Source organism: Neopelma chrysocephalum, unplaced genomic scaffold (assembly GCF_003984885.1).
Source record: "Neopelma chrysocephalum unplaced genomic scaffold, ASM398488v2 Primary Assembly neopelma1_22, whole genome shotgun sequence".
NCBI lineage: Eukaryota > Metazoa > Chordata > Aves > Passeriformes > Pipridae > Neopelma > Neopelma chrysocephalum.
Window position 1 is genome coordinate 20,224,335 of NW_020897689.1, and position 15,382 is coordinate 20,239,716.

The 15,382-nt window shown below is 33.8% G+C and overlaps 1 protein-coding gene across 1 annotated transcript in view; it reads left to right on the plus strand.

Annotated features, from left to right (window-relative positions):
* Positions 1-15,382, plus strand: part of CCDC178 (coiled-coil domain containing 178) — a 158,028-nt gene that overhangs the window by 93,637 nt on the left and 49,009 nt on the right. The window contains 1 exon segment of the mRNA XM_027675643.1: positions 5,427-5,573. Coding sequence (XP_027531444.1) covers positions 5,427-5,573 — 147 coding nt within the window.

Below are 15,382 nucleotides of genomic sequence, written 5' to 3' on the forward strand. Positions count from 1 at the left end.
CCAAGATTATTGTCTTTACTTCATTTCCAGGACTCTAAAGAAGGTTCAAGTGGGATAAAATGAAATATTTCTAGTACTTCAAATTTTTGCCTTTTTTTTTTTTTACATCTTCTGCACCAATGTAATCATGGTTAAAGGGTACATGAACATAAAATAATCTTAGAACATTCAGATCTTATTCTATAGCCATGGATTCTTTTTATTGTCAATAAAATTTAGTTCATGTGCCAAAAACTAACTTTGGAGAGTTAAGAATATTTCATATATAAGAAAGACTGTCTATGAATAAAAATATTTTCCAGCTTTGGCTCACGTGAAGAATTGTATACTATTGTATAGTATTACATACCACTTATTTTGGAATACTTGTAATGTTAAAGCAGACAAGTTTGTGCTTATATTTGCCTATATTATTTTAGTAGCTTTATTATTTAGTAGCATTTATTATTTGTATAACTCAACATCCACATAAATTTTTTCCCAAACATTTAGTGCATATCTGGATTTATTCCCCATATTAATTCTCCATTTGTGTCCTTATAAAAATTAAACTTGGGGTTTTTTCCAAACTGTTGGAATTGTCATTTGAAGTGCTGTCTTATCAGTGAAAGGCTACCTGAAGTTACCATTACTTTAGTTTGCAGAAATAAAAAATGCAACTTGTCAGAAAATATTTAACATCATATTCTATTGAAAGAATAATTAATTTGTTAAAAATGGTCTTTAGCAAATTATTAAAAAAATATGATCTCTCACTTCTCTGTGTCAGTCTGAGTCTATAATTAAACATACATTTTCTAAAATTCTGCCCAAACATAACAAAAAAATTCATGCCACAGTTGTAAAAAGATAGTCTTTCAGATGAAGAGATAGTTTCAGCAACTCTGGACTATGTGGGTTTTTTTTACTTTGGCTGAGGATACAGGGGAAGACCTGTTTCAGCTCAGAGACCATCAAAATCTGTATTAGATCAGTATGTAATATCAACAACATAAATCCTCTGACTCGTGTTAGAGCTTGTTCAAGCAGGGCTCAGCTGTTTGCACTCTGTACCTTAAAAGGGTTGCAGCTGTAGAGATTTACTGAGTAGCTACGTGATCCTTGGTGCATAAATTACCAAATATCAAATGCTGGTTGCAGCATCAACAGAATATCAGAAGTAGGAAGAGTGAATCACTGATTATATCAGCTCAAATTTTGTTGTATCTTCTGGGACTTGTAGAGCCCAAACTATTTTCTGATAAGCATTAGTTGCATCAATCAACCCTCAGACAGGGAAAAAACCCCAACACCTCAGGCTTGCTTTACAAGAACTTTCTTTGCCAAAGCTGGGAGACCTGTCAGCTCTAATACAATGACCTCGTGGCACTTGCTATCACCATGTTTCTTATGACCTGGGAACAAACGCATTTGATGTGTAAGAGACACTACTGGAAAAACTTTGCTAAGCTACTCCGGGGAAGGTCTGTGGAGTTTGAGGGGCAGATGCACATTAACACAGTAAATTTAAGGTAAGTTATTTCTTATTTTGGTGTTCATATTATGAACAGGATATTTTATGCCTACAAAAGAAACCCTCATTCTTGCCTCGGGAAACCATTTTCATTCCTCACAACATCAAGTTTAAGTACTATAGCCAATTAATATAGATCCTTTAATAATTAGTTTATTGTGCTGATGCACCTGATTGTCAAAATCAATCGTTCTTATCTTTCAAATAAAACACTGCTGTCAGAGTGACCATTCGAAATGACAATTGACTCTGGAAACCACAAGGATTTATATCATGTTTATGGGTATATCATTATGTGGACAAAATCATTGATCTTGACAAAGATTTGTCTCTACAATTCTTTACATAGAACCATAAAAAAATTCTTGGATCACTTGCAACACCAAGTGATTGGATTTTCTCCTAGAAATTGTATGTCCCTTTTAAATCTCTGTAAGTTTTTGATATTCAGATGAATCTGTACACCTTAACTACATATAGTGCAAAAAAATATCTTTCATTTGTTTTTAACATGGCCTTTGATAGTTTCACTTTGTTTCTCTAAGCTGTGACTGAAGTTTCATTTCAGTGAAGAGCCATCAAGAAATTCCCCTGAATTACAGGGTGTTTTCCACGGAAAAAAAAAAGTAACTTCATTTGAAAATAGAAATGTTGAAAATTTCTTCTTATATTTTGAATTTAATTTCCAGAATGTTTGAAGAGGTCAAATGTACCAGTAGACAAAGTCTTATGTACCAGAAGTCTGATCAAGTTTTGCTAAGGAGCAAAAGAACAAACACATGAATTGTGGTGCTTTTTATTAGTTCACAAGTCTACAAATTCAGAAGTTTTATTGCCAGAGATAAAACAAAAAACGAATGTCAGAATCATCTACCTGAATATCTTACAACTAGTTTTGACGTTGATTCCCTGTGTTCCTACAATAGCAGAAAGAGGTGTGGTGTATATTCTCGCATGCCAAGTTTGATCACAGTTTGACTGGTTCATCTCTTTTGTAAAGAAAGAATACTCCTTAAGACTTTTTTTTCTGCCTATATTCTGGGAAGTCCTCTGTAGAAATGTCAATGAATGACAGTCAGGTATTGAAAGGATGTGTGCTTTTTACTTTCTGAACTTCAGCTCATCTTTCAGAGGAGTGAGTGAGAGAAAAAGAAGCATTTCACTTTATCTGTCTCAGCTGACACAAGCTATGGAATGAAGCAATTTTGGGGACTGGACAACAAGTATAACTGGCCATATTTGGAGAAGGCTATTATCTTCTTTGATATGTTGTTATTCATTCTCAAAATGTCTGGACCATTTTAAATCATACAAAACAGTAGTACTTCACTGGTTTGTGGTAAGATATTGGTGAAAAATACTATATTGATGTTCATAGTCTACAAGATCTATCATTTTCCCATATTCCTTATATATGTGAAAGTACTGTGATGTTGAAAATATTACATTTGCAGGTATTACATGTAAACATATTAACATCAAGCAGTCTGCATTTGCTAAGGAAGCCTAAAAACCAGGTTTTACTGCTGCCCAAAGATTAATCAAGAAGATAATCACATCTTACTCCCTAAATTATCCATCTTTCTTTTTATTATTTTGAGATTTCTGATAGACATATAGTGTTATAATATTTTAATGATGTAGAGATTGACAGTTCTGTACAGGAAGAATTTTTAGATTTAGTTGCATAACCATGACTATCTTCTAGACAAAGTTCTTAGAAATTCTGTATAAATACAGAAACAAGAGTTAATATCCCTTTGATTAAAACATAGTAAAAGTCACAAAATCATTGTTAATATTCTAACTGTCTTGGGAACTCCCTAAATTCATTTAGTTCCAAGGGAAGGCCAGGGACTTTTTCAGGCATGTTGCTATTTCCCTTGGATAGTTTTGTCTTTAAAAGGTGAAACACTAAATTATCGACTTGGGAACAGGTTCTGAAAACATATGATTCTTTAATATTATACTGAGACTCCAGAAGAACTCAGACTTTATTAGTCCACTAATTCACAAGATTTCTTTTAGAGACATGGGAGATACTAAAGCATAGTCTGAATTGTACCAAATTTCCCTAGACCTCCTAGGTTCTGCAAAAACTTGTAGCTATAGTATAAGGCTGAAATGTTTATTGTTACAGAAATCTTCCCAATATGTATTTAAGTTTCCTTTCCAAAGACAGCTTAACTATCAACAACAGGGTCTTTTTTAGGATTTTAATAAAAATAGTGGTTTGAATGTGGGAAAATTAATCTAAACTCCTTTATGCTCAAAATATATTTTTTTTTCTGCCTCAGACACGCATCTTTTGACTTAAATTGTTTCCTGTTTAAGGGGAGAAGAGCAGCAGATAGGTAAACAGATAATATGTGATATTTTTCTTTCAAAAATAAACCCAAAATTATTTACAATTCCTTTCTCTGGATTTTGGTGAGACAACTACAGGGACAGGTGGTTGCCCCCCACCGCCTGTGGTAGCATTTCACTCACTGTTTCAGATTGTCAAGCCAGAGGGCTGCCCTTGCTCCTGCTGGGCCGACAGGCTCCATCCAGGGAGCAGACGATGGTGACATTTGCTCCAACTGCTCTAGCGGTTCTGCTCGCTCTGCTTTTCTGCAAGGGTACACATGGTTCTGCGAGTGGGATTACATAGAGCTCTCTTGTATAAAAGAGACTCTTAAGCAGACTCCTCTACCTTTAAAAGCTTTTAGACTCTGACTTTTGCATTAGAAGACTTTATATTATTGCCTTAGAATAGGGCGGCCACTCAGCCCATGGACATTCGGGCTTAATTAGTTGTCCAAGGCTTCTACACACTCTCATAATTGTAAACTCTCCTTCACTCCACCTTATAATGTGCAGGTGCTTTTAACAGAAATACCTCCGAAATACACCTGGCAACAACATGCACAAATTGAATAAGTTTCAGGCTTGCTTGATGGTGGGGTTTTGTGCTTCTCTCTATCGGACAGCACTCATCACTAGCTGTGATGTTTTAAACATGCATTTTAAAGTTGTACATTTAAAATATATTGGCAGAAAGGTTGTGAAATATTGAAATCAGCCATCCTGTTGTTTTATAGTGATGAAATTAAAAGAAGTTCTGAAGGTCAAATATTGAAATGACAATATTCAATTAACTTATGGGTAAAAGTCTACTGGGTTCCCTTTCTCCTAAGTGTTTTTAATGGAAAAATAATGAAAATTAGAATAGCATTCTGTGCCAAAAATCAATTTAAAAATAAATTAAATCAGATTGTGTCCTTGTAACCTAGATAAAATTCCTTAGAAAATTCTGTGATGATTGCAATATTATGCAATCAGAAAAAGTTCAATCAAAATCAGATTTAAAGGAATGGAAATTTTTCTTACTACAGAAGCATACATTCAAAACAACTTCAGCTTCACCTGGTATCAGATTATGAGAGTCAAACATTTTATTAGTCTTTAAATCAAGTTAAACTGATTGGAAACATTGAAATTATTAAAAAAGCACATGAGTATTTCATTGTGGAAGCTTTAGAAACAAATTGAGAGTTAGGAAAAATATGAATGAATTTGATGTATTCTCTGGCAATTAAGACAATATAATGTCTATGCAGAACTGTATTCTGTAGTAAATTAGAGGATGTGTTCTACTTAGTAGTTTCTACTGTAACTATTTACATAATTGTTTTCTGTACAAGTCATTTATTAACAACATATACTTTACTATAATTCATTCAGCAAAATCCTAGCCACCCAAAATTCAATTATAGTTTTTCCATTTGTTTCACTGGAACCATAATCTTGTCATCTATCTTTTGGAGATGTTCATAAGTGAATGAATCAGGGAAATTGTAGAAGTGACCAATAATTTCATTTTTTAGAAAGGTGTTTGGCAGTAAGTATAATCATTTACTTATCTGTTTAGGTTTCTCTGGATCAAATCATTAAAGAAAATCTGTGGTTAGTTCAGGAATATAAAATCTTTCATAACTACTACTTAAACAGTAGAGATCTTACAGAATTCTACGACAATAGTATCAGGTTGGAAGCTGCTGCTAGAGACCATCAGCAGGTAAGTGTTAATATCGCTCATTCAATTAATTGATCTCACCTCTAAAAGTCAACGGATGCAATTATTTAATAACATTAGAATGTGTGCAGTAATACCTATCACCATAATTCTCCTTTTCTTCTTGGATATTTCACATTTTCATATTTTCATTTTTTGCTTCCTTGCTGTGGTGGGGTATTTTATTATTTTTACCGAGCAGTTCATGTAAGGTTCTCAAAATACATTATTCATAAGTTGCACCTTTGCATCTGAAATGTATTTATTTTTGTATATAAATACATTATGCAGTAATTAATTATGTAACGGTAATTACTTTACTGTTACATAAAACTTCTCCATAAAACACTTTTTCTGCTAATTGTGAGTTTTATGACATCTATGGTCAGACTCCATAAGCCTTTAATTCAGAAAACAGTCAAGTGAAAATCAAAAAAGGTAAAATCTATGACAATGAACTTGTATGATGGAGATATAATGGCCAGATGTAGCATTTTATTGACTCACTAGATACAACTTAAAAGATTTTATTTTTTTAATTTAACAGTGCCGTGAAATCTGAGTCAATGATATTTTAGAACTTCATTGTGGCAATGACAGAAAAAATATTTCCTGTTTCGTTTCTTTGTGTTTATACATAGCTCTCAAAATAAAAGCTTATCAGTACCCACTGTAATCAATTAAAAATATTGTTCAGGTGGTTTAGGTTATTCCTTGATTGCCTTCAATGCCCACATTTTGGGAAATTAATATGCATTTAAGTCATCATAAGACCTTACCTTCATATCGGCAATTTCAGGTAAGAATCTTTATTAACTCAGATCATATGCAGGAACCAGGTCCTGATATATTGGTATTTTAGTCCATTTTCTAGATGGACAGTGTAGAAGTGTTCAAATAAATACCTTAAATGTAAAATTCAGATTATTTGCTAGTACTTTACTCTTAGCATCCATTTTATGTCTTATGCCTGTAACTTCATCCATTGCTCATTTTTTCATAATACTGCAGTTAATTTTGTATTGCAAGATTCACTGGATTCAGTTTGGTCCTGGCAAATATAAACAAGAAGATCCCTTCCAAGATGTTCTTATTAACTATAGAGCTCTTCTGTATTTCAGAACAAAACTCTTTTTAAGTCATATATTCTTAGGCATAACTGTTTTTGGAGAAAAAGTTGGAGATTCAAAACATAAAACCCAGAAGAAATTATTGCCTATCTTTCTGCACAAAGTGAGTGTAAATTACGTTCTGTTGATACGACAGCAAAGGCAATGCTATGAGTATTGAAATGTTTTCTTAAAGGGACTGTATTATATCAGGAATATGAAGGTTTTTTTCTGAATGAAGAATTAAGGCATACTCTCTTCCAGCCTTTCTACAGAGAAATATACCTGTGTAAGTTTATCAACTGGACCTTTTATTTCTTTCTATGTAAGAATATCTGTTTTCCACATTCTCAGAATTTAATAGGTCTTGGTAATATCTGCAAAAAAGATTTTCCACTCAATAATTTACCTCTTCTGGACATAGTATGGATGATATTATCATGCATCTCAATGATGTAGTCTGGAAGCAAAAGAAAATTGCAAATGAGCTGGCATATATTATTGCTTTTTTCCTTCTCAATTTGAATATAATAAAATAAACATAGTAAAATATAGCAAAATAGCAATGCAATACCAACAGGATCTAGTTTCATTAGCAATGCTATATAATAAGATTTTTTGCTTTTTAAAATCTTGTTTATGAAGAAAATGGTTATGAAGTTCCTATTCTATAGGAGCTTATAATTAGCATTACAGTACATATACCAAGCTTGAGGTAGGAATTAGTGATGGCAATGTTTAGAACTTTGGACACTCCTCTGTGCCTTTCAGCAGTGGTATGTGTATGAAGAATGGAAATGCTCCTCACAATACTAATTTAAGGATTACAGAGGCAACTTAATCTAATTTCTTTTTTGATAACTCTTCATTTTGTTAAATGAATAACTAGTCCAACTACTAAAATATTCCTACCATTCTCACATAAACAAAGTATTTAAGAATTATGACAAAAGGAAAAACCATATTGATTATATACACTACCTATGAAAAGTTACATTTTCTTCTCAGGTTTTTGCTAATAAGTGAATTACATCAACAACAGAAAATCAATTCTGGGGAAGTGTCAAAGTAATGATTTTTATTGGTGCTCTGCTATATATGTGTACCAGTACAATGGCAGGAACATTCAAGAAGAAAGTGTGTTTATCCTCAATTCCTGAGAAGTTGCTTTCCTATATATATATAATTACTCAAAATTAGAAGCCAATTTTTACTAATATAAAAGCTAATTTTTTTTTTTTTAATTATTATTTTTCTTCATTTTAACTGGAAAACACCCACAAAGTGTTCAAGGCCAGGCTGGATGGGGCTTTGAACAACCTGCTCTAGTGGAAAGTGTTCCTGTCCATGACAGAGGGTTTGGAACTAGATGATTTTTAAGGTTCCTTCCAACCCAAACCATTCTATGATTCTATGACTCTGATGTTTAACTTGATCAAATATCAGTGTTGTCAAATATCACTCTGAACAAGAAAAGTATTTCCTTATAGTTCTTTCAGATACTCTTACTCTCAATTTGTTTTTCTTAGTGGTTTACTCTCTGAAACAACACTTCCCTCCACAAAGACATTCTTCATATATCCCTTACATCTATATTTTCCACTGGAGTGCCAGTCATGTTGAATGTGCTAGCTTCATTATAAGATGAATCACACATTTCCATTTTTTTCTAGACTTTGGAATAAACTCTAATAAGTCTTGATAATATCTTTAAAGGCATCCTATTGAGTACCAAATATTTCCCCTAAATATTTGGGCTCGAGTGTAGACGTTGTGGGGGGGTTGTTTGGTGGGTTTTGTTTGTTTGTTTTTCAGTGCTGATAGGTTATGAGTTTGTACCTGTGTATTGTGGTGTGGCAAAATCCTCCATGTATGAGATTTGTAGATTAGTCTTTATGTGGTAGACAGCAACAAGATCTTGCTTAATACAGCTTCTTCCCCGCAAACATATAGCAGTAGTTTCTTCTGGAAGTCTCAATGCGCTAACATATTTGCACCAGGAATATGATTATGCTTTAAAAACAAATCTAGTTATTTACCGTATCTTTCTTTTTGCACTGAATGATCTTAGAATATCTAATCAATGAGCAAAATTTGATACTTCTGATGTGTTGTGCTAACGTGTCAGTGGTTGTACTGTAGACATCAGCTTTTGTTCTTATAGTTAAATTAAGGAAGATTTCCAAACCTAAAGATTTGGCATGTAATTATAACTTAAGAACTTGTATCTGTCCTTAATACTGCAAGCGGCATTGTCTTACAAAACATCGATAATTTGGTTTTTTTCACATAACTTTTATTTAAAAACTACAACACAAACTATAATTGCTTTAAAACACAAGTAAGATATTCATTCTTGTATTCACTATCTGCTATCTTCAGGTGGTCATGTTATAGTAATATTTTGGGGAGAGGAGGTCTATTGATTCCTGTTTCTTTTTTAATTTTTTTTTTTTACTTTCTGGATAACTGACATATCATTGCAGTAAAACATATGTAGGGTCAATTCATGCTGAATAGTTATTAGAAACCATGATAACAAAAGTCATTACACTTCAGTTTTGACAGTAAAATTTCTGCAACATTATCACAAATCCTCATGCATTAGTGCAATGATCCTTACTATAGTTTCGTATTAGAATCAAAAGACTGCTGTAGCATGCTTGATACAAAAAGTCATGCAAGTCAAGTGAAGTTCTTTTATGCTTTTATAGATAACATATTTTCACGTCTTGCTCATGCAGATATCTGAGTCTGAGCCCTCTCGGATATTTCTGTCTTTAGTATATTTCTCATCTGGGTTATGTTTTAAAATAATGTCTCTGTTGTTTAGAAAGGCCAAATAGAACACAAAGTAGACCCAACAATGGGCACATTTCAGTTAAGCAATGAATTCCTTCTGATTTTGTTGTTTCTGTGCACTGACCTAACGGAAAAAAAAATTAGTTTTCTCATATAAACAAAAAATAATTTCTATCTCTAAATTGTGGTTTTAGTTCACTTATCTGGAGATCTTGGTTTGCTTCATGTCATCGCAGTACTAGCAATGAAAGCATGGAAAATATTTTGACAAAAAATGCCCCACCCATTCCCAATTCTTTACAAATCTCAAAGGAAAAATAAAACTCTCAAGGATTCAGTGTGAAAAAAAATAAAATTATCATAGAAAGAATTCTTATTAAAATAAAAAAGAATTATTTTTATCTATTTCTAAATTAAATTTTAAGCCAGCTTTCAGAAATGTTTTGATTTGGAACAGAAATGGGTAATTGAGCTGAAATTTGGGATTTGTCAATATAACAAGACTAGATAGTAGCTAGTAAGCAAAAATACATAATTTACAGTTTTTTTAATTGAGATTCTCTCTGCATTTAGAGTTTTGATACAATAATACACTGACAGAATAGCCAGCTTTATATGAAAACATGAGGGAAAAAGAGGTATCTTTAATAAACTTTTCATTACGTAAATTTACTAAACTTTCTTTGAGCTAATTATATTTAAACAATGTAAATGTCAAGTTGATGTTAGGATTAAATTTGAATCAATAACTTAATAAGTTCAAATGACTCAATCAGAAAATTAATGCAACCGGCTGCCAAACCAAATTATTATTTTGATAGCAAAAGGATGTTATCAAGATAATTTATGGAGAAGTTGGTCTCCTTTCCAGATGCACCAGCCACATCAGTGGCTAATCAGGTCACAGTTTTGATGCACAGTCCTGCATCACAGAATGCAGTGAAATCTGTAGGACATCAGTGTTAGTTCAATCCTACAGTCACCCAGGAGAAGGTGTCCCATTTCAGCAAGTGAAATCTCTTTGTTTTGGTTTGCTGGTTTGTTTTTTTACTAAAAGAAATGTAGATATTTGATAATTTGGTTAGGCATTTTATGCTAAAATTGAGTGTTCTCTAACGCCTGGAGAGTAAAGATGATGGAAAATTGCTGTGGTTTTTTTTCCTGCACAGTCATAGTTATTTTAAGAACATTTGACCCCCTTTGTTCCTCAGTGCCACCTATGCTATTAAGACAAATGAGATGAATAGGAATATTAGTAGTCATAGTGGCTCAGGTTTCTTACAGTACACAGAGGGGTCATGAATGGTGATGCCACTGGGCACCAGACCTTGATTCACAAAACCAGCAATTCTATTTCTATGTTGACAGGAGTTGATGCTGAGAAGGTTGTGATGCCAGCCTTTGAGTTAAAGGGTATCAGGCAAATAAACAAAAATTATCTTTTGTAAAACATAAAATAATTTAATTAGTAGAGATTTTTTCCTGTGTTGAATTGCTGCATATCATTAATTTCACTTAGAAAGAAATAATCAGAGAAAATTTTTGTGAGCTCAGTTCTTCCACTAGCAGCGTTATACCTTAACACATTAGCTTATTTTTTTGTTATATCTCAACAGATTCTACCTTTAATTAAAAGGAATCACTGTTTCCAATTTTATCCCCACATCCTTATGGTTTTTCCAGACTCTATGCACCAGACTGAACAGAATAGGAAAAGAGGGACTGAGGAAGCACCTGTCCTTTACTAAACAAAGTAGAAAGATGTGGATATTGTTAGCAGTTCTAGACAATCTATCCTAACACATATATAAATATTAATGTGCCTGTACGCACAAATTGCAGGAAAGGCCTGATATGAGGCTGATCGATCCTTGGTCAGCTGGTGGCTGTGATCATCTGTCATATTTATGTATCCGTAAAAACATTTTGTATCCGTTTAAGAGGGAGATTTGGCTTACACAAGTTTTGCAACACACTTCCCTTAGGAGGTAAACCTTACCCTGATCCCTTTTTTGTGAGACTTTTGTACTGGGAAATCTAGGTATGTTGCTGACTTGCCCCTAATATAACACTGGTTTGTTCTGTAACACTTCACAGAGATGTTAGAATTATTACTGAGTCACAAATTTATTTAATCAAAAAAGGCAGAATCAGCAGGCAGAATAGTTTCCATTATTAAATTCAACACCCTCTTTGTTTTTTTCTTTCAAGTTTTTACTTTCTTCCTCTTATTTATATGTGAAGTAGCCAGGTTGGATAGTTCCAGAGCAGTAAATAGCTTCCTGAAGAAATGTTCAAAAGTTAAAAAATATCTACATCTTATTTTATCTACTTTTCATGTTCATTTTTAACTGCATGGATTAATAGTTTGAGATTTGCACTCTTATTAGCTACATAAATTCATGTTCATTCACATTTGCTTCAAACTTACATTAAGAGCATCATTAAGGTCACAGTGTCAGAGCTTAATCTTGCAAATACTTTATAAAAATATTTGGTGGCAAAGTAACTTGACTTAGCACTTAATAACTGACCAAAAAAACTTGCAGCAACCAACAAACAAAATGCTCTAAATTAATAATAATCATATTTTTGCTTTCCTTTTCAGTACATAAACAGTTTTTAGAATCTTTCAGTATTATAAAGCACACCTATACTGTTACTCATCCCAAATGCCTTACAATAAGGGTACTTACATTAAAGTCTTTTTAGGCCTACATTTTCCATGGTTGTTTGCTTGAAAAACTTAAAAATTCTTAATAGTTTAACATATAAGATTAATATGCCTTGTTACGCAAACTTATTCTAGAAACTGATAGTGACTTTGTGTTGTACCTTCTTAAACCTTTCTGCTCTGAAAGGATTATGATAGCATACATCAGCAAGAATAGTCTCAACTACAATTACCTGGAAGTAGTTTAACAAAATAATTCTCAACTGACTGTGTTGAACGTCTGTTCTTAGTATTTTGACAGGGAGTGTGTGTGGGGGTAAGATACTGCAAGCTTTTGTTTCTTAAAAAAACCCACCATTCATTTTCTTTCAATTTGGAATGAGGGAAAAAAATCCAGCAATATGCTGGCCAGCTCCAACCCTACGACATGCTCTATAGTTTACTGTAATTATCTAAATAATCTCCTGGAGGATTCAAAAAAGAGAAATTTATATGGATAATGTAAGCCTGTGTAAGCAACCATCTCAAGGAAACTATTAAAACTGTCAGCAGTGTTTTTAGTTCAAGTTTGTACAGATAGATAATGTCCCATCTTCTGAGAAGAACAGGTAGAATTGCTGTTTCAGGTACTGAGGACAAGGAATATTATGAAAATTGACAGCACTATGGCTACCAGATTAACTTAAAAAATGAGAGATGACTCACTCCAAAACAGGAATTTGGAGTGAGAAAGAAGAATCACTTTATCCCTTGAAAGACAGGAAGAAAATGGTGCATGATATGAATCACATCAGCTTTCCAAATCAGTAATTTTCAAAAAGACACAGAAAATAGCCTAATGCAGATTTGGTTGAAGGCCTCATTAGCATTACAACAACAATAGTTGAGATCTTATGAAAAAGGCCTATCTCACAACCAAGAGTAACTAAATGGTTTAGACTATTTTATGTCATGCGTCAGTCTGCTCTGGCATTCAGTGCTGTACTTCAGATGTGTATCATAACCACATCCTGCTTTGGAAATAATATTATCACTATTGTTCACTAAAACCTGTTCAGGTTCACTTCTGAGCGTAGAAATGAAGGGCTACCACAGACTATGCAAGAACAGCTCAGTGATGCCAATGGGCAACATCTTACCCCCGTTAGATACTTAACTGCCCACCATTGTGAGCGTCCATGGAATTGAGAAGGGAACACAGTAAGAGCAGCTCTGTCATTCTGCTGTCCCAGCAGTCTTGAAATTATTGAGATTCAAGCAAATCACCTTCCATAGGAAGAATGGCAGAGTCAGAGGGGTTTCTCTTGACAATAACAAGGAGACGAGGCAATGGCTCTTGGAAAGCATTACATTAATAAGCTGGAGGGTACACAGTTAGAGCATACAGTTTTGTTCGGAAGCAGCAGATGAAAAAAATTTTTTTTAAATCATATGTGCTTCCTCAGCTTACAGATGAAGATCCCTGACCTAAGAAAACAAGTAAAAAAGATGTAAAAACAGGAAGGAGTTCATGATGTTATAGGTCTCCCAGCTGACTCTTTATTGCCAGCAGTTTTTTCACCATGTGTAAGGTTAACCACTGAGATCATTTAAGGATTATTTTTAATATGTGATCAACCAATAAAATATGAAAGCATGTGTCCAGAGAACCAAGTGGTTTGAAAGGTGTCCGGAGAACCTGATTTTTTAGAGGCAGAAAAACAAAGAGGAATTTATATGCTGATGTTGCCAATGTGGAACCTGTTCAAGTGTTTGCTAGGCAGATTTACAACAAAGTATCCAAGTACTGATAACTCCCAAGAATAGTGAAGGGTTGAAGCAGAAAGAATAGGTCCATTGAAGAAAATGTAAAATTAGCAATATTGCCGATATTGATTCCTGTCCATAAAACAACGTCTGATGGGAATGAGGGAAACTATCACGATGTTCTGAATCCTCTACTATCTCCTAGTGACAGTGAGTCAAATTCCTCTTCAATTTCAGCATGCTTTGTCACTGGCGTTTATTTGCCATGCTAGGAACTTTGTTCCTACTCCCTTGGAGAATTTAAAAGTAGTATCTAATGAGGTTACAATGTCTGGACTGCAGCATTAGTGCACCATTACATTACATTTACCGTAATTATTTACAAATAAATAAACTGTAGAAAAGGCTGGAATAAAAGAGTATGCCAGAAAAAAAAAAGAGCAATTTTTTGTAATCTCGCTATACCACCAAATGGGTGTAGCAGAGATGTGCAAGTCAGTTTTTAGTTAGGAACAAATACCAAGAATTCTTCAAATTTGTTTTAGGCTAATCTAAAACTAAGATTTTCAGAATTTCAGATAGAGAGAAAAAAGTGTTGCAGGTTGGAGAAAAAAAAATTTAGCTTCTGAAAATAATCAGTTTGTTTTGATTAGAAATGAGATATTTGCAAACCAGTGGGTAGATAGATCTACAGAAAACATTTTATATTTTCCAGCAAGGGGAGAGAGAGTACTTCTTCACTTAAATGTCAGTAATTCTGGTGCTCAGTATCCTCCCGGGTTCAAGTATCCTGTTAATATTATTGGAAATAAAATTCTCTCATTTCCCAAGAACACCTGCCTGAATGATGAGGTTACAAATTATCCTTGGCTAAGTCTGCCTTGATTTCTCACTGTATTGTCACACATGTGAATAATTAGTTTTGAAGGAGACAAAAAGGATGAAATGGTCATTACAGTGTTCATCTAACAGTAGAATCCTGGCCTGAAATAAATTTTGAGTAAATTATGCTAAAAGAAGTAGTTTCATCAGTAACGCTGAAGGAAGAAGTTCCAAAATAATGTAGGTTCCAGATCTTGGCACACAACTGAAAGGTATGACATCATCTTTCAAATCTCTGCTCTAAATGAGACTGAGAATGTGAATTTGAGTCTTCCACTTCTTGAAAACCCTTAAAGCTGGGATTTTGCAGAACAGTCCCTCCATGATTTTCGGGGCTCAAGCTTTTGTCCCTTCACATTATTATTGCATGTCAGGGAACTTCCAAGGGTGCTAGCACTCACTGCCAGCCACTCCTGCTTTTTTTGGTTCTTCTGCTCCTGCCTGGCCTGCATAGTACAGATGAAAGCTTCTTCTTTACTCTCTGGATACAGTGAGGGTGTGGTGGGATACTAGAACAATTTTTAAGGTGTCCCAGAGGCCTGGGGTTTAGGTGCACTCCCCCTTCAGTGAAGAGTAATTTTGCCCACCTCTTTTAAAAT